This window comes from Schistocerca nitens, chromosome 4 (genome assembly GCF_023898315.1).
Source record: "Schistocerca nitens isolate TAMUIC-IGC-003100 chromosome 4, iqSchNite1.1, whole genome shotgun sequence".
Classification (NCBI taxonomy): Eukaryota; Metazoa; Arthropoda; class Insecta; order Orthoptera; family Acrididae; genus Schistocerca; species Schistocerca nitens.
In genome coordinates this window covers 170,488,096-170,514,202 of record NC_064617.1, presented here as the reverse complement: position 1 = coordinate 170,514,202, position 26,107 = coordinate 170,488,096, and the positions used below count along the sequence as shown (strand labels likewise).

General features: G+C 37.6%; 1 protein-coding gene across 1 annotated transcript in view; it reads right to left on the bottom strand.

Annotated features, from left to right (window-relative positions):
* The window catches only part of LOC126251713 (integrin beta-PS-like), a 178,151-nt gene that overhangs the window by 15,390 nt on the left and 136,654 nt on the right, over positions 1 to 26,107 (bottom strand). Inside the window, exons 9-12 of the mRNA XM_049952307.1 lie at positions 19,400 to 19,612; positions 11,227 to 11,502; positions 2,829 to 2,949; positions 2,600 to 2,743 (exon numbers count right to left, since the gene is read on the bottom strand). Coding sequence (XP_049808264.1) covers positions 2,600 to 2,743; positions 2,829 to 2,949; positions 11,227 to 11,502; positions 19,400 to 19,612 — 754 coding nt within the window. The remainder of the gene's footprint in view (positions 1 to 2,599; positions 2,744 to 2,828; positions 2,950 to 11,226; positions 11,503 to 19,399; positions 19,613 to 26,107) is intronic.

Sequence of the window (26,107 nt, the reverse complement as noted above, 5' to 3'; positions counted from 1 at the left end):
TGTTACATTTTCTCTCAGTCTATCCATTCTCTTCCTTTGAGTAGTTAAATATGCTTTTCACTCCTGATGCATTTCATTTCTAAAAATATGCTGACACATATGTCTTGCCATTGACCCTTCTGCACTGGAACATATCCTCACCAAAACAGGATAATGGAATATCTGAGAACATTTTCAAACAGCCTGGACATTCTAGAACATTCTCAAACATTGTGGAAGTTTCTGTAACATAACTAAACATTCTCAAACCTCCTGGAAGATTCTATAACATTCTGTCCAGTCTTGGCCAGTTCAGCACTCAGCTGCCAACAGTTTCACTGAATCCCATTAGGAGTCCATTGCTGCAATGCTCTTTATTGGGACCCAAATGTTTGAACCAAACCCTTGCAATTCCAAATCAAAACCCTCTTTATGGGTATGGTATGGTGGGCTATCATACCATACCATACAATTCCCAAAGCAAATTACATTACCAAAAACACATACACAAAATTAAAACCTTATAAAACAGTCACAAAGCCAGAAATAACATATGCAGCTGAAACCATCTTCAAAACAGCTAATACAGCAGAAATTGACAGAATAGTGGAGATAAAAAGAAGATTAATTAGGACATACCTAAATAAACAATATCAAGTAAATAGCCATAAGAGACTAGATTCAAATGAGACAGTGTGCAAAAAAATAGAGCCAGTAATAAACACTGTCAGGAAGACACAAATGTTGTTCTTTGGACATCTGGTCAGAACACCAGAAACAGAGTTAGTAAGAGAACAATAGAACAACTATGGAATAGTAACACCAACATTAAATGGATTACAGGAAGGTACAAGAGAACGCCAAATTTCAAAAAAAGACCTAAAATGACCTAAAAATTGACCTAACAAAAATACAGATGAAGATCAATGAAAGATTTATATGAATTACATTAGTGCAGTGTCTGTATTTGGCAGTGCCAGTAAAGTTTGATGCATTGTTTCTTCAGAAATGCTTGCATATCCAAAGGAACAGACAGTGCTGAGGATTGATAGCCATATTAAATCATGAGATGTATTCACAAATTGCAGATATGCTACCACAACAGCTTTACAATTTACTGAAAACAAATGAAAATTTTTTCTGGACTGGCACTCAAACCCAGGTTTCCTGAACATGAGCAATCACCTGCTTCAGCTATCTGAGCATGACCGAGCAAGGTGGCGCAGTGGGTAGCACGCTGTACTTGCATTTGGGAGTATGACAGTTCAATCCCGTGTCTGACCATCCTGATTTAGGTTTTTTGTGATTTCCCTAAATCACTCGAGGCAAATGCTGGAATGGTTCCTTTGAAAGGGCAGGCCGACTTCCTTCTCCATCTTTCCCTAATCCGATGAGACCGATAACCTCGCTGTCTGGTCTCCTCCCCCAAACGACCCAACCCTATCTGGGCGTGCTTTACAAACAGGCCGAAATTTCCATAGTCTCAGTGTCTGCTTCCCATAATGTTCACACAATTATGTGATTCCTGCACAGAGAATTACTTATTTCATTTTCTCATCAGGTTGCCTTGGCTTTGCCATGCATGCTTGCATGTCTGAAAGAAAAATTGCATTGAACTTTACAGACACTGTCAATGCAGACACTGTGCTAGTGTATTGACGTACTCAACATGACCATCAACCTGGGTTGACAAGAACATTATTCATTTGACCAAATGACGTGTTTCCATTGATCCACAGCCCAATCTCAAAGACCTCGTAGTCACTGCAATTGTAATTGATGATGGCATTGGGTCAATATGGAGGAAACACATAGCTGTGGTACTCGTCACAAGGAAAACTTCAAATTTCCTTTACATCACTTAAAGCTTTATGCTCAGACAGCACTGTGCATGGGGCTAAAAGTATATAACAAATTAAAAGGAAGAAACATATTAACAGTGGACCTTGGTTCGGTGAATAGTTTACTCCAAATTATTTTAATAGAGAAGTGTTACTACACCATTGAAGAATTCATGGAAGACAGTCTGACACTTTGAACAATAAAAATCTTTAGCTAATATTGCAGTGTCATGTGTGTACAACAAAGGAACTTGGTAAACTGTTAATTTATAGTAAATATTGTAGTGTTGTATTTATTGGCAATGTTCTTAAAATAGTGTAAAAAGAATTTCTGTAAATCATTATACATTATATTTTTGCTAAACTTGACATGTCTCCTGTACAACAGATCATATGATCTGTACAATGTATGTAATGAAACTAATAAATCACATTTTACATGTACATATCTGCTGTGCAGCACCATGTTCAACAATGTGCACTGGATATTGTGCTCCAAAACATTTCTGCCTGCACTATTTCTGCCTAACTCTGTTGTCAGATCTATCACAGGTCACCACATATCCTGCTTTACAAAGTGGGCAATCCTCAGACTTCCATGTTCTGTGAGGAGATGTGGATGCCTAACAGCAGTGTGTACAATTTTGTTCATATATAAGCTGCACACACTGGGATACTTCATGTTGAAATAAAAAATCTACATAGCTAATATTCCACATGATAACAGTCAGATAACTGAAATAATGAGCAATTTTAAAGTTGTGGAGATCAGTACATACAAGCTATGTTGGCCCTCTGAGGACAGATTTCATTCCTTGATGCTCGAATCACTACTTCTCCATTCATTTCATTTGTGTAGTACACAAATGAACGTTTGCATTCACCTTCTATGAAGCACTGGACCTCATTATTTTCTTCATTGACTGAAATACACACAAACAGTAGATTATGAGTGACAATAGACATTTTTAGGATGTATTTTAGTTTCAAATATGGAAATTGTGATACCTTCAACACTCTCTGTCAGTGTGAAAGTGAAGTTGCAGTTTACACACCGATCCTTGACTTCTTCATTGTCAACCATGCATTTAACACAATCCCTTAGAGTATCACATTTGGAACCACTAACCTGAAATATATGTTTGATGATGATAACCTATTTTTAGAGGCAGTCTACAAGTATTCTGATATATGTGCAGATCTTCTGCATGAATGCTAATTCTCATATGGCAAGGATAAAAAAGTTACAATAACATTTCTAATTTATAAGTTAACATAATACATCCTGGATTTGACCAAAAGCTAGTGTAGCTCCTGTTTTAGTCTTAATACCTGCCATTATTTAAATATCAACAATTAATCATCTTTTGAGATTATAACTGGAAGGACAAACTAAAGACGGCTGATGAATATTATTTTCTTACAGCTCCTACCAACACTGCAAAGCTACATTTATGTAATTCTAAACATCCTTTTGATATACACTGAGTGACAAAAGCCATGGGATAGCAATACGCTCATCTACAGATGGTGGTGGTATCATGTACGCAAGGTATAAAAGAGCTGTGCATTGACGGAGCTGTCATTTGGACTCAGGTGGTTCCTGTGAAAAGCTTTCTGATATAAGTATGGCATCACAGTGGGAATTAACAGACTCTGAATGTGGATTAGTAGTTGGAGCTAGACGCATGGGACATTTCATTTTGGAAATCATTAGGGAATTCAATATTCTGAGATCCACACTGTCAAGAGTGTGCCAGAAATACCTAATTTTGGATATTATCTCTCATAATGGACAATGCAGTGGCTGATGACCTTCACTTAACATTTGCAGTCCAGTCACCCAGATCCCATTGAACATTTATGGGACATAATCGAGATGTCAGTTTGTGCACAAAATTCTGCACTGGAACATTGTCACAATTATGGATAACTATAGAGGCAGCATGGCTCAATATTTCTGCAGGGGACTTCCAACAGCTTGCTGAGTCCATCTGTCGAGCTGCTTTATTAATCTGGGCAAAAGGAGGTTCGACATGATATTAGTAGGTATCCCATGACTTTTGTCATCTCATTGTAGACCTGTAATAAGGACAACATCCTCAGATTTTTCTTTCAGCAACACAACACCCATCCTGAAATCTGATTCATCTGGTCCACCTCATTTCAACCAGTTGACTTCCTTTGCTGACCATGACCATGCAGGCAGTTCAATATAAATGTCTGTGATTATCAAAGCTACCTGTCTCCAATGATACTTCCATTTGCACAAATATCACTCTTTACATATCAAAAGTTCCTTGTCTGCAACCTTGGTACATATGGATGTCACACTTCTTGTGGATTCAATCACTTATTTACACATCATCTCCCATAAATCCATCATAAAAGAGAGATGTCAGGGAGGTAGAATGAGTCCAGTTATATCATAAATGGCAGAATCAGTCACTACAGGTTACATTGTGAAATATATTAACAACCATTTATGAGTAGTGCTCATCTACTAACATGGAATTTAATTCTAGTTTCATTTACAAATTTATGTTAGAAGCAAATCAATTATTCTGAAAAAAATCACTATTTCACTTCTTACACTACTCAGCTGCTCCTTTCATGTATTACTTCATATTTATTATGAGATGCAATGGTTAGCTATCTGTATACTGGTAAAGTTAAAATATGTTTCATATGAGTCTTAACAGACTTTATGTCCCCTGAGATCAAATATTCTAGTAAATTCTAGTAAGTCATAGAAGGAATGGCAAATAAGGTGCTCTTTTAATTTGCTTTTGAAATGTCTCTGAATTTCACACCTCATCCAAAATTTAGTATTATTACTGATGACTAGTACTATCATGGAGTTAATGTATTGGTATGCAAGCAAAAATTTCAGAGTCCCTGAAGGGGCTTCTGTGTGATGTTCATAACTGTCTTATTGCACACTTCCAATTACACCAAATGACAGCATTGTTTAAAAAAATACACCATATGCTAACAATTTTGTCTACAGGTCAAATAACTAAGAGTGATTTCTAAGTGCTTGTTAGTTGACTCATCTGTGTGTAGATGCCATCTCAATTTGTTATAAATTTTTTAACATGGTCCTGGGTGTGCCTGTTATGGATGTGTTTGGTCGCTTTATCACTATATTAGTATCAGCCAGTTTTCCACATCCATCTAGGTGAATGCCGGACTGCTAACAATGTCCCACTTCAGTTTTATAATTCGTAAACATTTAGAAAAGTTTTCACATGGGATAACACTAGACACAGCCAGATAGCATACACAAATTCCATCCTGTGGGTTAAGAGGTGGCAACAGGAAGGACATTTGGCCACCTTCTACAACTAACATTGCCGAATTCAGAATAACATGCCAAGCCTGTGAAGGAAAATGAGAAAGACACCTATATAGTACCATCTTTTGATGAGTTCTCCAGAGTCTTTTGTACATCATTTTTGTACACTGCTGGCCATTAATATTGCAATACCTTTAAAGACAACATGCAATAATGTCAAAGTTGCACGAAGTATACTATATGCTTGGATATACACATGATTAGTGTTTCAGCACAACTGCACAAAATACTCAGGAAAAAGAGAATCTACCTACCATCTGTAGCATGTTTCTCATTTGGAAACGGCATTTGGATGTTTGTTGTTTGTGACAAGATAGTAGTAGGCCTCATATAACGAGAAGAACATTTAGCGACATGAGTCAGACTTCAACAGTGGCAGAGATTGCAGTTTATTGTTCTGCTATATTGCTGCTCCCATTGGACAGCACCTCGCAAACTGTCATGTAGATATGGAATCAATGGGTTCAAGAGGCCATACTCAACACTCAGCTAGATCCCAGCAACCCACGTGAATGGTGCCTGAGAGGACTGTTGACGCAGTCATGCTGAGTTTTACAGCCACATCCTGTATCTTCAATCAGGAGATGTCTGGAGCCCCAGGGACTGTGAACATTATGAACTTGTTGCAGGTTCCCTTGACACGGCAGCAGAAAGAGGCATGACAGAAGAGTAGTGCTCAACAGTACTGTGGGGTGCAGAAGTGGCACCACATAATCTTTACAGATGAGTTATGGTTGTGCATAAAGCATGAGGTTACCTTGTGTGGAGGTCTCGATGAGATTGAACATTACTGGACTGCATTTGTTCTCATCATATGGGTCCAGCATCTAGCATGATGGTATAGGGTGCCACACAATAGGATCATCTCTGATTTGCATATGGTAATTGCACAGCTGATTTTACATTTCTGACATGTTAAGGCTAGTCGCTATTTTCAGAGTCTCCTTAATATTATCTTTCAACAAGATAATGCAAGAGTTGTGCTGTGCTGACTTAACTTGATACACTGGATGACCATTTCCCTAGCCATCATATGCTCCAGATACGTCATCTGTTGAAAATAACCTGGTAATGGTTTGGTGTAAAAGTGGCACATCACCTGTAACCAGCCACTATGACTGATGAACTCTGCCATAAACTTGAAGCACTATGGAATCACATACCAGTATGTCATCCAAACACAATTTGACTAGCTGCCTAACTGGGGTAAAGCCGTTGTTGCTACCAGTGCACTAAATTTAATTAATGTTTTATTCCTTTGGTATCACTTGCTAATGTGATCTTCTGTTTCTATTGTGAAGACATGATTTCGTCCGTGGAATTTTGTAGTTTTCTTATTAAAATTTTACGATCACCCTGGCCTATAAGTAAAACACCACCACCATAGGTTCAAATAATTATGTTCAGCCTAGTCAAATGTTCATACCCAAGTTTGTCACTCCTTCGAAGCTCTTTCTGGCATCAGATTAAACAGGAGGAGAGAAAGCCTGTCATATTGTTGGTTTCCTGAATGTACATTGAGTCTGTCAGACATTTCACCATTTACCATCACCTATAGACCTACACACCCATATCAGCTGGATAAGCTGCACTTTACTGTAGCACACACCATTTTTTCCAAACTGCTTGCTTCTAATATTATAATATACTCTTTGAAAGTCATCAAGAAACAATGTATCACTCTTTCATTATTCCACCTTTTTTACAAATTTTTGATTTATTGTATGTAGTTGCTGACCTTCATCTTCAAAACTTGTTTGCTGGAAACTAAGAGTATTTTTTTTCATTTATGGCATGAGCCACTTCAGTATTAGTAAGCTTGGAATCTTATAAGCCAGACTGAGAAGTGCAATTACTCTGTAATTAGTATATCTGATGGTTTCTTGAGGTTTGTGCATATGACTAATATTTTCCATCCTTTCGGATTTTCCCCATTCTCCATATACAAATTATCGATTTATGTACTTTTTCAAGCATTCATATTCCACCTTCTGTTACAACCTCTGTCTGTTTACAGTCGATTTCTGGTGTCTTTCCATTTTTTATTTTCTTTGAAACTTTCGTAATTTCCTTCAGTGCTGGTTCAACTTAATCCCTTACCAACTTTTTTTCTGAATTTACTCCTCTTTTCTTTTCTGTGAGTTGCGGTGGTTGTCTTAGTATTCCACAGCGGTGGTTGTCTTAGTATTCCACAGGTTACTGAAATATTTTTTACAACCTTCAAGTACCTTTTTTCATGTACTTCGAGCATTCCCATTTTGTCTTTAAACAATTCATTTTTTCCACCGTACAATTTCTTGAAGCTCATGGCAATTTCGAAGAAGTTCCTCATGTCCAGTTGTTCTACCTTCTTCAGCTCCTCTTGTTTTATTGCTTGGGGGAGTTTCTCCTTGTCTCCCTGGTCTTCCTCTTTCATACCTAACAGCTGTGTCATATTGATTCCTTCGCTGTTTTAGCTCCTGTGCTGGTAAGTTATTTCTATTTCGTTTATTTCATCATTCTGACAGCTTCTCTCCATCTGACCAGCTTAAAGACTTCTGTTCACTTCTTGATGGCTTTAATAGCTTCCCAGGATTCCTTCCTTGAGGTATGATCACATGTCTGTTATATCCTCTTCCCACATATAGAAGTCATAACATAGCAAGAAATGTTGTGCATTTTTACTGAGAATCATTGTTTAATGGCGTTCTCATCCAACAAATCAACATTTGCATTAAATCCAGAATTCTTATTCTTCAGTCCATTGGTCGATTCTTCTGAATGTGCCAATGGCAGAAAATGATTTGAACCTACTACTACACTTCATATCTACTACACCTCATATTCATTTTCTACTGCACTTTTATGTATGGTAGCTACCAGGAAGTGATTTAGGTTTGAGTTGTTTGGCCACATGAATACTAGGTAATTTTATAACAATATTATGAAAAGGATAGTTGCTAGTCACCATACAGTGGGGATGCTGAGTTGCAGATGGTACAACAAAAAGACTGTCACAAATGAGCTTTTGGCCAACAAGGCGTTTGTCAAAAATAGACAAACCACACACACACACACACACACACACACACACACACACAGTCATGTGTGTGTATATTTGTGTAACTGTTGCCTATTCTTGTCAAAGGACTTCTTGGCTGAAAGCTCATTTTATGATTGTCTTTTTGTTGTGCCTATCTGTGATTCAGCGCCCCACTACATGGTGAGTAGCAACTATCCTTTTCGTAATATTGTTACATTTCATCCTGGATTTTCCGTTGTTAGGTAATTTTATAAGTGTTTTTCTATGTGAAGTAGGTGCTGCCTACCCTCAGATTCTTGACCGTAACTGGAATTATTAATCACATTCATTCCATTACCCTTTGAGTTGCCATACAGATTTTAGGGTTCAAAGCAAGGCCTTCCTAAATCTTCACAACTTACTTACACATTTACTTCCCAGAAAAAGATTTTGAGTTTTATTCAAAGATGTTCTTTTGTTTATTGATTCAGTGGTGGTATAGAAACTAGTATTCTCATACTCATCTCCTGTTGATGCATAATGAGATACCATTCTTATTTTTGAGCTTTCCTGCAAGTCTCATCATGTAGACTTCCTCATTTAGTGTTCTAATGTCCAAGATTCTGGCCCTTATTCTACTGGGCACTATGGTCCAACTTGATTTTAGTTCTGTCTCTGTCTCTGTTGCAGAATGAGTTACTTGGTTTTTTTGTTTGTCCAATTCCTCTCCTGGTTGCCTTATGTCTTGGAGTGCTACTGTGTCAACCTCATACACATTTAGTGCCTCAGTCAACACTACTGCAGCATTGGAGGACATAAAGTGAGAGAATGTCCCAAGGCCTATATTTGATTTTTGTTTATCCTGTATTAAGTTTGTAGCCTTTTCTTTGCCAGTGTTGACATCTTTACTTTTCTATACCAAGGTTTGTTGATGTTTCACAACACCTGGATAATCTAGAGGGAGCAGGATGAATGTTGACCCCAAATCCATTGTCCATTGTGGATGACCAGGTCATTTTAATTCAAGGTTTTCTTTCTTTAATCGCTGGTGGTCTGTCTGCATGGGAGAAGTTGCATGTATTTTATTCCCCTGTACACATCATGTCTTTAAGCACAGCTATGTCAGAAAATGAAGTATTAGTTTTTACAGGAATAATAAATATCCATATTGCTGCTGACGTGTGTAGTTGGTGTAGTATAATATCTCTTCAAATTTCAGTGATAAAATACCAGTTATCATAACTATGACATGCAGTTGATAATCAGGTCACTTTCATTTACAGTTTTTATACTCTAAGTTATTTAAGAAATGTAACTTTTGTAACTATATGTTATTTGACAATATTAAGAGTTTTACGTTGAGTATTATCTTTGTATTAAAAAAAAATTATATAAAATAAAACAAAGATGCATAGTTGCCAGTGGTTATATCAATCAGCAAGTACCAGTACAGCAATAGATTTTAACAGTGATAATTCCAGCTTCATGTTTTTAAACACACCATCTTAAGCTAAATATAATGTTTTTCATTTATGTGTTTTTCAACAAAACATGCTTTGACACCTTGTAGCGGTTCACCTACTTTGTTGATTTCATAGGTTGTCCCCAGTGTCGATGTACTGCTGAAAAATTAAGGGTGTAAGTGCAACTACTGTCTGCTGTAAATGATGTAGCCGACAGAGGCACTGTTGTGTTTCACAGCAGTTTACTTTCACTTTTCACAACCCCCCATGTACACATTTAATATATGGCCAGTACACTAGTGTTCAAAGTTTTCATAAGCCTCATTAATAGTTTTCAGGAAAACATCCACATACTGCTACAATAGTTTACTGTTGAGCATCTATGAGCAGTAAAAGCCTAAGCACACAGTTCACAGTCTTTTAAATAAATTGAATAGACACTGTCATTGCTTTAAAACATGGCCTATTGGTGTAACACTTATTTCACTGTTAAGTTGATGCATTGTTGTTATTCTAACCAACACATGTTCCTCATCTGAAACTCGGCTGTGGTCTGACTGTCTCATGACCAAAAATTGGACCCTTACATATCATTACAATAATAGGTACTGAAACTACACATTGTTTAAAGTTAAATTTACAGAAATTACAATTAAAACTTAACTCATTAAATTAACTGAATATATTGAAAAATTGCATCTTTTTAACAGTTTCTTCTACTGCAAGAGTTAGGCCGAATTATTTGTTTAAATCATGAACTTAACATATATAGTTACTCAAACAATACTTTTGACAAAACTGTTAATTACTCTGGAATTACGTAAGGGCTGGCTTTGGTATCATGTTTTCAAATAGAGCCAAGTAGATCCTTTGAGATTACTATTAGTTGTTCCCCCAAATGTTTACAATTAGTACAGAATTTATATTTGTTTATACATCAACAATAGAATTTAAGTTACAAAACGATCATTGATTTCACCCTGTAACAAAAGATACTAACTAGGGATAGTTGAAATTAATTAGAAAATCAGTTACATCAATAAAACTAATCACAAATTAGATCTGGTGTTATATTCTTTAAAACTGAGAGCCAACTTTCTCTTTTATGACTATGCAGATTATATTCATGTATGTTAATGCTAATTAGTTAAAACTGAAAAAAAAAGAATGAATTTTAAGGAGGCAGATGGCAAAACAAGAGGGGAAGTAAAAAATATCCCAGATTGCTTCATCACAACCTATGTGCCATACAGTAGATTTGTTTTATTTATGCAACTGCATTAACTTAAAAATTAATGCCATTTCAGGTGTAAAACAAGAATCACTGAAGATGATACATAGGTGTGGAAACATTTTTGAGTAAAGAATAAAAAAGGAAACCGGAATTGTCTTTTGGAGAAGGTAGATTTAAAAAAAAATTGAAGAAAAAAAAACTAAAAAAAAAAAAACTTGCAAACATGAAAAATTGGCGATGTGAGCTTCCAACCCCAGCAAGATGATTAATAATTTGAGCAGTAGCTATGAACACATACAGTAACATTAACATTAGCACCAAATATATTTGCCATCCTTTCTCATACTTACAGGGTCCTTTTCACAAAAATCTCCCGAATATGGAAGTCCATCTGTGGTCTTACACACACATTTGCCACACTCACAGTGACCATTGCCTGAACATTCTTTTCCAGTTATTGGTGATTTGCATAAATCAGTGTTATTGTAACACTGGCATGCTTTTCCTGTCCATGGCAACACACAAATGCATGTACCACATTTACAACTGCCATGGCCTGAACATATCTTACCATTAACCACCTCACAGGAAAATTCATCACATTCACAATAGTCACCACTAACACCCTGCAAATAAATATAATTTTATGTTGATTTTCAAACCAACACATATTTTGTATTTGGCTATAAATATCATTTAAAGGCTATATATCTAAAAACAAAGATGATATGACTTACCATACGAAAGTGCTGGCAGGTCGATAGACACACAAACAAACACAATCATACACACAAAATTCTAGCTTTCGCAACCAACGGTTGAAAGAGATATCTTTCCTGATGAAGCAACCGTTAGTTGCGAAAGCTAGAATTTTGTGTGTATGATTGTGTTTGTTTGTGTGTCTATCGACCTGCCAGCGCTTTCGTATGGTAAGTCACATCATCTTTGTTTTTAGATATATTTTTCCTGCATGGAATGTTTCCCTCTATTATATTCATATCATTTAAAGGCTATAGTTATACATAAGGTATAAATATGAGAATTCCAGAAAAATTACTTGTTATCAGGTACTCTATTTAAAAATTATTTATTAGATGACAAATATTTTATTTATTTATTTTATTTATCCATCCAGAGACAATAAATATTGTATGGGTGTTGTTCAAATGTACTATAAATTTGTGTGAAATCATTTCAAGGAAGGGGAACATGCCAATATGTAGATAAAATAATACAAACAAAGCAATACAGAGTCACAAAATGTATAGTAAGACAAATTCATATAAATATATGCTTATGTTATTTTGTATGGTCTGTTTTTCACAGGCCTTTACTTTTGTCCTCACTAACTAGAAAATCCTTCTACACACTACAAGGCTTCCATAAAATTTTACACCAGACATCAGCTGTTCATTAGATATGCAAATATAATGAAAAAGTATATAGGCAAAATACAATATTTTTGGTTCTGCTTTACTAAAAAAATGGTCAGAAAAATATTATTGTCCAACATAGTCACCTACCAAGTTAAATCATTGTTAGCATAGAATTTTTTAAAAACTCTGCATTAAATTTAATTCCATCATCTAGCTGACTTACGTTGATTGGCTGCCTGTTGTAAAGTTTAATGCCAATATGGGCCACATGACCCCCCCCCCTTTTTTTTTAATGTGCTGAGTATGGAGTGCTGTACCATTTTGGATATTGTGGCTATGAGCAAGTTGGACCCCAACATATAAAATACATTGTAAGGGCAACATGGGTCTGCCCTGTCTCTGTGGAGGACTATGAAATATTTATTTGGATCTTCTTCTGTAAGGAAAAAAAAATGTTTTAGGTGGCAAGTGATGGAGCCCTAAAATGTTACTCTGTATGTTGCAAAAGACTGAAAACAGCCAAAATAATCCATTGTGGCACCCTGTGAGGTACAAATGTTTGCCAAACTTCTAAGAGCAAAACATGATGAGTTTGTGTGCAAGTTTTACTGCACAATCACTAAAACTTAAGTTTTCATTAAAATGAATCCTCAACAATTTTACAGATGTTACTCAGCTATGGTTTTGTACGCCAATACCAGATCTAGATTTACACTTCGACATATTTTCCCAAATTTCATATAATTTTTTTTATTTACATTTAATGTCAAGCTGTTTGCATTCAGCCAAAAGTGAACATACTTAAGGACTCAATCAGTAGTTGCATTCAGCAATTGCTTTGATGCACTTATTATCACTCTAGTATCATCAGCAAATACTGATACACTGTCTGCACTATTCGAGGTGTGAATGTAATATAGATAGACAAGAAATAATTTGTGACTTAGAATACTACCTTGTGATTCTTCTATTCCCAATTTTTTTGAATGGGTTGTATGGTTGGAGTGAGCTGACATCATTCCTATGAGCCGTGTTCAGTTTTGTAGGTATGATTCAAACAACTTTTTTTACTGCTGCGCGAATACTTAACACCTCCAATTTTTGTAAAAGGATATCATGATTGACAGTATCTAATGCTTTGGAGAAATCTAAATTTACTTCTACTCTGCTATTGTTTTTTCCCTGGTCTTTTGATTATTTGTTAAGTGCAGCACAGTACTGTTCTTTCTGTGTATACATCTGCCTAGAAGCCATACTGATTACTGGTTTGTACTTGTTGCCACTTTTAAATAACAAATTCACTTTTGAGACATTCAGCTTCTCAGGCAATCAGTGGCAACCACTGAGGGCTGCTGTTGGCAGTGCCAAAAATAATATGTTTAGCAACTTCACGTGGTAGCATTGAACATATAAGACAATCTCGGCAATAATTGATATTGGCAGTGCCAAAAATAATATGTTTAGCAACTTCATGTGGTAGCATTGAACATATAAGACAATCTCGGCAATAATTGATATATTTCAGCCGGCCGCAGTGGCCGAGCGGTTCTAGGCGCTTCAGTCCGGAACCGCGCGACTGCTACAGTCGCAGGTTGGAATCCTGCCTCGGGCATGGATGTGTGTGATGTCCTTAGGTTAGTTAGGTTTAAGTCGTTCTAAGTTCTGGGGGACTGATGACCTCAGAAGTTAAGTCCCATAGTTCTCAGAGCCATTTGAACTATTTGATATATTTCATAATATACTGGATCAAAGATACAAAATGTATGAGAAACAAAAATAAATGTTTACTACAATGGTGCTCTTCTTATGCATAATAAGTGTTCCATATATTCTGGGAGAATGTGTTGGGAAGCATTTGTATACAGTTTCACAAATGGAGAGAGAGAGAGAGAGAGAGAGAGAGAGAGAGAGAGAGAGAGAGAGAGAGAGAGAGAGAGCAGGGCAGGGCAGGGCAGGGGGGAGGGGGGGGGGACAGAGAGAGAAAGAGGTTGTTTCTTTTTCTCATGTAAGCATTGGAAATAAAATGTAACAGCAACTCCAAAAATCTCTCTTGCAGACGCAAATGCATGTACGTGTGTGCTCATATCGCCCTATTGCCCCAACCAACATTTAAAACTAAAGGCATTGTAATCACCAAAAGCAGCAGCTTCATGAATTTGGGAGACAAGCTTTGCAATAATTAGTAGGAATGGAACTGAAAATCCATTTGTGGGCAAATAAATCAATCTTTTTTTTTTTTTTACTTGAAAATTTCAGTTTTTCACATGAATGATTTTTCACAAGATAGCACCCCTATGGGACTCAGATATTTTTCTTTCATAGTGTGTTGTAGAAATGTTTTCATCCTCTTGAGCACTGAAAAGTACCACCCAGCTTATGATGTTGAGATAGGTAGCATGATTAGCAGTTTACGCTCAACCTCTAGAATCAGTGAAAGAAGTGGAATTGTACTGGAGGAGGAGGAGGAGGAGGAGGAGGAGGAGAAGGAGAAGAGGAGGTCATTATAGACAGTACCGAACTGGAAACTCTTATCAATGCAGGCCTAGCACAGAAAATTTTAAGGTCTCCCTTCAACTTTCTCTTCTCCAGAAATGAATGTGTGTCCATAATCTCAAGGTATTTCATCTTCACCATTGTTTCCCCTTTATCCAGAATCAGGCTGGGTTGGGACATCTGTGGTGCTTTTCCACTTTCCCCTGTCTTTCCACCTTTCTTCTTCTAGAACGGTTTTGTTCCAGTCCAGATTCCTTCTTAGACTGATCTTTATTGAGCCAATCCATCTTACTCTGGACCTCCCTCTTGCTCTCAAACTTGGCCTCCATCATTCATTTTGGTAATCTTTCATTCTCTTTACATGTCAAAATAATTTTAACCTGTTCTCAGTTCTCTAATTCAGCTTGTCTACTGCAAATTTGTTCCTAATGTCTTCATTTCTCACTTTGTCTCTTCTCATACTTCTTAGGTGTTTTATTTCACTGGCTTGGATTCTACTCTCCTCTCTTCTTGTCATTGTCTAGGTCTGCAATGCATATTTCAGCATGGATGTAAAGCATGTGTGTATAGCACTTCCCTACACTTCATTGGCACCTCCATTCCCTAGACTAAACCCAACACACACTGGTAAATTGCATTGCTCTGTAGTACCCTTTTGCTAACTTCTGCTTCCAATCTCAAGGCATTTGTCTAGAAAGTTTGCTATCTATTTGTCAAACTGATTTACATCAAAAAATTGGTTGTAATGAGGTGTCCAGTGAACTGGAAATGTAATTTTAGTTCAGAAAGGATGGCACTGCACACCTCTAAAGCATATCCATTTTTATAATCATCAGCAGCCCGTGGTCTCTTGGCAGGCACTGTTTCACCGTTTTTAAAATTTATTTGGTTATTGATGGAGTCAATGTTATCTCTGATGTTTTGCATTACCATTTCAAAGTTATAAATTTGTTGTTTTGCTTTAATTGGTTCAGTTATATATTTTTTTAAACTGATTAAGAGCTATGTCTGCATGAGGTGTTATGTTATGTAAAAACTATAGACAGAAAATCAAGCCCTCATCTTGCAGTCTGTATTTGAATGAATCAGGTTTTTCAATAGTAGACGACAGTTTTATGCTTTTACTTGTTTCAATGACTTCAATGACAATAATAAATATGGTCTTGCCTGTTATCATAAACATCCTTTGCTACATGTGAATGGTAATTCCATCTTGTGGCAGACATATGGGCCAAGCTTTTGTAAATAATGCTGTGCAACACATTAGATCTCCGTGACAAATTTTAAAAGAAGAATACCTGAAATATGTGCATAAAAGATGCTGGCTTTGCAATTAGTAGAGGTTGCCACAGACATTCAAAGTTGAACTGATCTGCATTGCAGTGGATACAGTTTGCATTAGGATATTTGTCTTTTATTAATTTATGCACCCAATTTGACTTTCCATACATAACATTTGCACCATCATAGCTCTGAGCCATTAGCTTTTTCAATCATCACCAATTAAAAGTTCAATTTCTTTCAGAATATATTCTGAGATAGTAAGAGCATTCTTTCTGGATCAACAGAGTTCCAATACCTTTTATGGGTTTTCCATCAACAATTTATTGCAAAATACTAATCAATTGAAATTCACAAGATACATCTGTGGTTACATCAATGATTATTCCATTATCTGCATGTTTTATTGCCTTATGAATTTCCTTGTCGTACACTTTCAACATGTATCACAGTAGTTCATTCTGGAGTTTTAGAGATGTCTTTGCCAGCTATTGTGGCTGAGCAGTTCTAGGCACTTCAGTCCAGAACTGCACTGCTGCTACGGTCGCAGGTTCGAATCCTGCCTTGGGGATGTGTGTGTGTGTGTGTGTGTGTGTGTGTGTGTGTGTGTGTGTGTGAGAGAGAGAGACGTTCTTAGGTTAGTTAGGTTTAAGTACTTCTAAGTCTAGGGGACTGATGACCTCAGATGTTAAGTCCCATAGTTTTCAGAGCCATTTGAACCATTTTTTAGAAATGCCTTTGAGTACTAATGCTTGATTGAGGAGCTTTATCCAATTCCACACGAAACTGAAATAGTTCAGGAAAAAAATGCCCTTATTGATTATTGTAACTGTTAATCTTTTACTTATACTGGGAATCTGATTTCTGCTGAATTTTCATTTTGCCTGGAAATGAAAAACTCAGAACAGTGTTCACATGTCACAAAATTTAACATTTCGTGCACTTTCATTTTAGATCATATATGCACAATATTGGTTATTCCAGTCTTACACCAATGAAAATCTACCACAAACAATATGCAAGAAGAACATATAACAGCATCATTTTCCTCAAAGTTACAAATTCATTTACTCTTTTGGTAAATTTCTGAACTGAACTAGAGCATCAATTTTTTGTTTGCTGCTGCAGATTAAGGAGTGGCCTACCTAGTACTTTCAGCTAAATTTTTTTCACTGAGAATCCTGTTGCTCAGTTGAATTTTTAATGATTCATTTCCCTCGTTCTTGTTTGTATCTTCCACATGCAACTGAATTTTCACTTAAAGAAAACACTTTACACACATCTGTACTGTTTTCATTACCTGACCTCTCAATGAAGTACATCTTTGGACTGAACTATATTACACAAACATAAATACTTGAATGTGGTTTTGTACTCAACCAGTGCAACCTAGGTGGTGTAGGCTCAACACATGGTGAATATGTTAGTTTTTTGTTCTGTACCAATAATTATACTGTTGTGAAACACACAAATATTGAAATGGTGCCTCTTAGTTTCAAAATATAATGGCATAATTATATTGAAAACCATATATTTTTATTCATAAGGAAGTTTAAGTGTATTATTTCTGTATTCAATATAATTAAGCATTAGTTTGTGACTCCAAATGCATTATCATTAACTTGTAGCTAGATGACAACACTGCATTAAAGGAAGGCTCAGCCTAGGATGTATTCTACCATTGTCACTGGATGGCAGAATTGTGCCTTTGTAGGTTCTGTGCATTACTGTTCTCTAACAGGATAGAACACAAGCTCTGCATCTGAGCAATCTTAGCTCTACCTCTTCCATAGGAACACTATAAACAGATGCTCTAGCCTCTATACACAGCACTTACGAGAGTAGACGGGTCAATCTGGAGTTGGCTCTAAGCTTTAGAAAACTACCATGAGAGCATGTGCTGCACAACTCATGGAACACATACTCAGGAACAATGTTTTATGTGCAGTTCCTCTACATTTCTCTTTCTTTCTTTGCCATAGTAGTGGTGCCAAGGCACAGCTATACTACCCCAAAGCTGCACTTCACTAAATGATAAGTTGGCTATGTATGACAGGGGCCTTGCAATCTGTGGAGCAGACTTGCTTACAATAAGACACTGGCACTTCATCTAATCCTGCTGACATTTTAGGTTTCAGGCTTTTTATTGCTTGTTAATACTGTCAACAAGTTAATTATTTTTATTCACTGATAAGGGTAATGAAATGAAACCTCATTAAGATGCGAAACATAGTATCACATTGTCTATTAAACAATGGAAACTCCAGGTAAGTAACAATCTGGTCACATTGTCTGTTTGTTTGTATGATTACTTACTGGCCTCTAGATTACAGGATGATTGATTTTTATAAGTTGCAGTCAATTGAAAACAAGACAGACGGTAACAGTAAGTAAACCATTTAGTATCTCAAAAGTAATCACCATAACTGTTAATAAATTTACCACACTGTGAGACAAGATGGTCAATGCCTTCATGGAAAAATGTTTGCGGTTGCCTTTGGAATGACGATTGTACCCAAGCACGCACCTCATTGTCCAAAGCAAATCGATGACCACAAATGTCTTTCCTCATGGCGTGAATGTTGTCAAAATTGTTTTGACTATTTTGCAGAAGTTTCACTGGGAACGCCTTACACATCATCCATAGAGTCGTGATCTCTCCTCATGTGATTTCCAAATTTTTGGAGCTGTGAAGAAAGACATTCATGGATGTCAATTTGCTTCAGATAATCATGGTTGCATAAGCAACTGCAAACATTTTTCCATGAAGGCACTGACAATCTTTCCTCACAGTGGGATAAATGTAGTTATGATCATAGAGGTTACTTTTCTAGTAATACACAGTTTACTAATTTTTTTCCCAACTGTCTCATTTCCGTTTGACTGTCCCTTATATTAATATATGTTAATACACTTTCCTCCACTTCAATCACAATGTTATTTTCAGTACTCTATATCTAACATTTTTCTGACTGTTGGAGTGTGTTCACCATTGGCAGTGGTTTATATATGGAAAAAGAATCATTGTTTGGAGTCCATATTAAACTGTAAATTCCTATACAACTGATTGGGTGCGTCAGTTTTCAGGTTGTTGGGAGGCAAGAGCATACCACATAAAAAAGGACATGTCTAGTAAGGCACTGTATAGTCCAAACCAACCTTTGGAATGAGTACTTCTTTTATAAAGTGTGTCACTAAAAGAAATTTAAATGATATCCTGAATGGCACCCACTATAGTTTAAACTATTAAATTTGAGATACCAGTGATTTGTTGTTGGAGTTATTATTGTCAAATATTTTATATGTATGTTACTGGTATAAACATTATGTTACAGGCATTTTACAGCATTTGGTGAACATGAAAGACCATTACCTCTTTTTCTTCACAGTAACACTTTCCACAAATGCATCGTCCTCGTCCTGAACAAATTTCAGAGGAGTTGCTGCTACGACAAACTTCTTCGTCATCTAAAATATCTGTACCATTGCATTCACACCTTTCTCCAAATCTACCTGAATTGCATGCACAGTTCCCACATACAAGAGTTCCCATTTCATTGCATTCAGAGGCATTAGGTTTCTTTTCCTGAAGGTAAAATGAAAATCACTTTTTGTAGGTTTCATTCAACAAAAATATCAATACTTACAGTTTGGTACAACATCACTCAACAAATAGGTTCAAATTAACAAACAAGAAAGAATTTTTAGTGTTGCTAGATACCACAGAATTAGCCATGAAGTACAAAAGGAAAAAAAAAATGATTTTACTGCCCTGTAACATATGAAGAGTGAAAAATGGTAAAGCATTATAAATGATCAGAAATAAGTTTTAGAAAAGGATGTAAAAGCACGCCACAAACAATAGTGTTTCATGTATTTTTTAAAAATAAGCATTAACCAATACTTTCATTATAAGTTCAAGGAAATTCTTCAGCTGATTATTTTATCTTGAAGAGCCATTCCTGGAGAGACACCATTGTGTCAGTACAAGAAGTACTTACATGAACATACAACATAAGAACATCAGAATTAATGTATAAGAGATGACCTGCTCAAACTGTCAGTGAGTATTCCTGATCAAGTTGGCAGGTTTTGTTCTATAATATACATAACATATTAAAGGAAATAAAAGGACGTATGCTCTTTGAAGACAATATGAAACAGGTCTACAAGAAAAAAATGCATGCATAGCATGAGCAATTACTAGGAAGATACATAAACCTAAGATATTAAAAGCACATACTTGTGGATTCACTACCATACTTTTTTGTATGGGATCTAGTACTTACTATACATATTCTTTGTATTCATTGTAAATAATTCCTCATGTAATGTAAAGCATCAAACTCCTGCCAGAAATTTATAAGGCTTAAGTTTACATTCAACAAAATTTTTGTTTCCAGAAAAGGCTCTTAGCTGGGAAGGGTCAGGGAGTATATGTGAAAGAATAAATACATCTACAGTAGAATATCTGTAGTTTGTTTCCTCCTGGACTGTAGTGCAAACACCTTGGTTCCTTTAGTGACAGAGTAGTAGTTGTAAAGGCACAGAAACCTGTATATAGTTTTGTAGTTGGTCCTGTAATCAGTTAATAATGATATTTGTTGCATGCTTACTTTATAAAATATGCAAATATATGAATTTATGTTTCTGTACATTTAATCTGAAAGATAATTTTTTATTGCAGATGACAGTTTGAAAATTTTGAATGTATCTGTGGAGTTTTAAGTGAATAAGGACTAGTTTGAATAGTGTATCATAAATTGTTCTGTCAGAGTTACCTGGGAGAAATCTGATCAAACTATCAGTCTTACTGTGGTTTCACTGCCAGACACCACACTTGCTATGTGGTAGCCTTTAAATCGGCTGCAGTCTGTTAGTATACATCGGACCCGCGTGTCACCACTATCAGTGATTGCAGACCGAGCGCCACCACATGGCAGGTCTAGAGAGACTCCCTAGCACTCACCCCAGTTGTACAGCCAACTTTGCTAGTGATGGTTCACTGTCTACATACGCTCTCATTTTCCAAGATGACAGTTTAGCATAGCCTTCAGCTACGTCATTTGCTACGACCTAGCAAGGCGCCATATTCAGTTACTAACAGATAGTATTGTGAATCATGTACCGTCAAGAGCGACGTTCATCATGAATGGATTAAAGTTAAGTATGAAACTAATTACGTCCCATTTCTGAATTCTCATTCCTTATCATGTTCCAGACCTCACGTCAGTATAGTTCTTCCATCCTCACGCCAGCCTGCATGAGCTAAAATGCGTGAATTTCGGCCTCCTCTAGTAACACGGTGTTAGCTCATCAGCCAACACAACACTTACACTTTACATAAGTTTTCTAATGTGTATGGCATATGGAACAGCATATAAATTCACAACACCACACTTTACCACACATTACAACATCCCACAATGCTTGAAAATAAACATGTCGAAATTGCAATTGCAATGATGTTTTTACAGCCTAAAGTGAAATGATATCATTTCAAAACACATGAAATACAAAACTCTAGCCCAGCTTTCAGAACTATTAGCTCATTCCTTGGAGGGGAAAGAGGGATGGGTTGGGGAAGCTTAGGACAGTGGGGTACGTCACTCAGACTCCAGGATGTGAGAGTCCCACCTGTTTTGAGGATTAGGTGTTTTATCACATGACTTGTCCTTTCAATAGCATTAATTCAGTAGCATTTTAGTATTTCCTTAATCTTCCACATTGATATAATTAACACATCAGCACCAACAGAAATAAATACCCTAGAGAGGTCATAAAACATCACAAGTTTCATGATACCTGTTATGGGAGCTCTGAAAATGATCAACAAAATCTGTTGCTGTTTTTGTTCTTTTTCCTTAATTGAATATATGTTGTCAGTGTGGTATCTCAACTACACACTTCTCATTTTGAAAATGTACCAGAAATGATGAGGATCTTCATTCAGAGTGTGGTATCGATAGCAACGATGCCATGGTGTAGGTGCAAGTTCATAAGTTGGCACTACGAGACACCGGTGACAGCACCCTCTAGCCGGCACTGTTGAGTTCTGCGAGTGCCACTGCAGATTCACCCCTTTTCATCAAGAGCAGACAGCCTGGAAACATCACTTCAACCTCAGAGGGTGTTGGCTTGCTATTGAGACTATGTACTACTTACGGCGGGTCTAAGGCTTCCCACCTCAGTGCAAAGTTATGTATTCAGTTAATATTGTGATATAGTAAAACCAGTTCTAAGAACAGTACCGAGAGATTTTCACCTTTTCCTGCTCCTACTCACTTCCTACATTCGGCCTACCCTTCAGTTTACAGGAGCAGACTCACATGCCGCCTTCCAGGCGGGATACAAAACAGAAAGCTTTGCTTTCACTATTGGCAGTGCCTTAGTTGCCGACATGGGGCAAAGCATCTTGTCTAGTCAGCACATGAGGTAATACCAGACTGTTTCAGCCATTTCCCCACTGACATTTCCGTAGCTCTCATTTCTCCCTGAATCAACTGCAGTTGTGTTGGTGACCAGAAATTTCTGAATTGATACTTCTGTGACCAATAATGGTGTATATGGTGACAATTTTTCAATATTCAGTTACTTTTCTTGGGATATGCTTAAGAAGGATGCTTACAATGACACACCTATTACTTGTTACTCTGGTATATTTTGTGTACCTTCCCAAGCAATAAAATATTGACAAGTAGACTAGAATGGTGGGCATAGTATTCTAAATCTTTCATAAAACCTAGTGTTGCAAGTCTGCTTCTTCAAAACAACACAGGTGGTATTGAATACCAGTTAAGTATAGATAAATCACAGAATATAATAGATCCTTACTCTTCTTGAACTAAACAGAAACAAAGACTTCTGGAGGTGAATACCTCTTAGTCATTAAAATACTATGGAGATCTACTGAATAAATCAAATTTTAATACTGGAGAACACTGTACATTTGTCCAACACAGAAGCATTCAAATACAAACAGCTCTCTTGATACATGCACAAAGTGTCGGATCTCTTACAGAGGGCACAATCTGTGGTCAAATGGAGAGTCATCATATATTAGAAAAATAGTCATGTCCATGTGCAAGCCAAATGCCAAAGGAGAGAATAACAAAAGTCCAAATCAGTGTCTATAAAATAACCAAATATCACAAGGTCCATGTAAATAAGTCCACCACAGAGCATGTGTTACACATCAGTGAGCTGAGCCAAATGTGGCCAATACAGGCCATGGCAGTACTTACACTGCCACTGACCTTTACCCATGTGACCTGGCACCAGTGGATGTATTACTCTATGGCACCCTAGTGGCCTCACTCTATGCATGCACATTTATATCAACTGATCCATCGATGTGGATGTGGAGTTACAATATTCCTCCCACCTTGAGTTGGGCCATAGGGCCAGAACCACCCAAGCTGTAGTGGGGGAGAATGAGATGGACATGGCTTGCTGCAGAGGCCAGGGTGTGGCTGTTGATGCTGCTGGTGGCTGAAGAAAAGTTCCCAGATCTGACATCAGAGATGCAGGAGGTGATGGTAAGTGGGACCACACCTTGGTGCTGGTTCCAGAGTGGGCTGTGGGTCCGACATCAGACCTGGCCCAGATTTAGGCCCTCCTGTGATGTCATCTAGGTCCTGATTCTTAGGAGTCATGGATGGCAGTTGGAGAATCATAAATGCTAGGCATCTGCATCCCGGGACATTGGCTACAGTCCCTATGCCTGATTTAGTCTGTCCTAGGAGTGGGCGACACAGGCTGTCCCCATTGGTGTGGCAAATCCAAAGGCAAAAGTTGTCCTGAATGTCGCAAACAGAGCTGGTTCTACCACTAGTCAATAAGACCTCTTAAGTGTGGTCACCAAGACCAGCTGGCAGCCTTGCTGAGTGTAGATGGAGCCACATATCCAGCTAGGCATATGTCCAAATGGGCATACCCCTTCTTCTTCTTCTTCTTCTTCTTCTTGTGATGATGAAGGCTGCACCAAATCAGGCAAGGAAAGATGCCAGCACCCATCTAAAAGGTCTGCTGGGCTTTGATCTTAGAATGGCATTGCCCAGTTTAAGGATAAAAAGGAAATAAGTGCAATATAGATAGGAGTGGAAATCAAGATTTTTCCATCTGCGTCTTAAACATTCTCATTAAACATTCTACAATGTCATTAGATGCAGGGTAAAATGGAGATGTGGTAGCATGCTTATTCCATTGTGGGTGCAAAATTGTTAAAATCCTGTGGGAGTAAAGTGCAGTCCATTATGTGTGAAAAGAGATTATGGAGCTCCTTCATTAGAAAAAGTAATTGCAAGGGCCTTAGTAGTACTTTCCATCATAGTCTATTGCATTTTTATCACATATAGGAAATAATAATATTTATCTATCAAAATCAACCAGATAGCTCCATGGAATGGGCCTACAAAATCTACATGCATCTGATCCCAAAGCTGGATAGACATAGGGTGTGCCTGACAGGTTTGGGGTGGTACTGACTGCTGTGATGGGCAACCCTGACATTTTTGAGCCACTCACACAACGTCCTCATCTATATGTGGCCAATACAGATATTATGAAAAGGAAAGTTGCTACTCACCATATAGTGGAGATGCTGAGTTGCAGATAGGCACAACAAAAAGACTCACAAATAAGCTTTCAGCCACACACACACACACACACACACACACACACACACACACACACACACACACACACACACATTACTGCAGTCTCTGGCAACTGAAGCCACACTATGAGAAACAGCACCAGTGCATGATGGGTGTGGTGACTGGGTGGGGGTATGGAGGAGGCTGGGGTGGGGAGGGGGAGGGTTAGTAGGGTGTGGGACAGTGAAGTTCTGCTGGGGAGCTCACAGGGACGAGGTGGAGAGAGAATAGAGCAGCTGTGTGCAGTCGGGAGATTAGACGGAGGGCAGGGGAGAGTTGGGGGGAGGGGGAAGTGGAAAAGGAGAGAAGTAAAAAGACTACAGGCGATGGTGGAATGAGAGCTTGTAGTGCTGGAATGGGAACAGGGAAGGGGCTGGACGGGTGAGAACAATGACTAACGAAGTTTGAGGCCAGGAGAGTTAAGGGAATGCAGGATATATTGCAGGGAAAGTCCCCAACTGCGCAACTCAGAAAAGCTGGTGTTGGTGGGAAGGGTCCATATGGCACAGGCTGTAATGCAGTCATTGAAATGAAGGATGTCATGTTGGGCAGTGTGCTCAGCAACAGGGTGGTCCACCTGTTTCTTGGCCACAGTTTGTTGGTAGCTATTAATGCAGACAGACTGCTTGTTGGTTGTCATGCCCACATAGAATGCAGCACAGTGGTTGCAGCTTAGCTTGTAGATCAAATGACTGATTTCACAGGTAGCCCTGCTTTTGATGGGATAGGTGATGTTTGTGACTGGACTGGAGTTAATGGTGGTGGGAAGATGTATGGGTCAGGTCTCGCATCTAGGTATATTACAGTGACAGTCTTTTTGTTGTGCCTACCTGCAACTCAGCATCTTTGCTATATGGTACATAGCAACTTTCCTTTTCTTAATATTGTTGCATTCCATCCTGGATTTTCCATTGTTTGATCAATACACATATTGTTAGATAATATTCTTCATTCTGGAAATGTCCCAGTGGAACTGTTACAGGAGTTGCAACATACCGAAAGCAGAACCTCCTGAGTCTCCTACTCGACCCTGGCAGTCATCATGTTTTAGCAACAGAATACATTTGGAAAGAGTAAGGGCCTGGTGTCATGGAAAAGAAAGAAGAGCTAAGTTCCACAAAGGCTGCTGAAGGAAGTGCTTGCAGTCAGCCGGTTTGTATGATTGGTGAATAGTGGATCCTTATGTGTGGCTGCTCCAATATGTCTGGAAGTGATTGGAAATTACTGTTCTTACTGTGAATCAGTCTGGAACTAGACAGTCTCCTCTTTATCAAATTAATGACCCAGACTCAAAGGGAATCCTGACAGCACATTAACATTTGTGTGCTAAGCTGATATATGATAATTAATTTAATACTGGTTATTTGATAAGAAAAGTACCCACCATTGTAACCCCTGAGATATCCACTCATGAAATTCTGTCT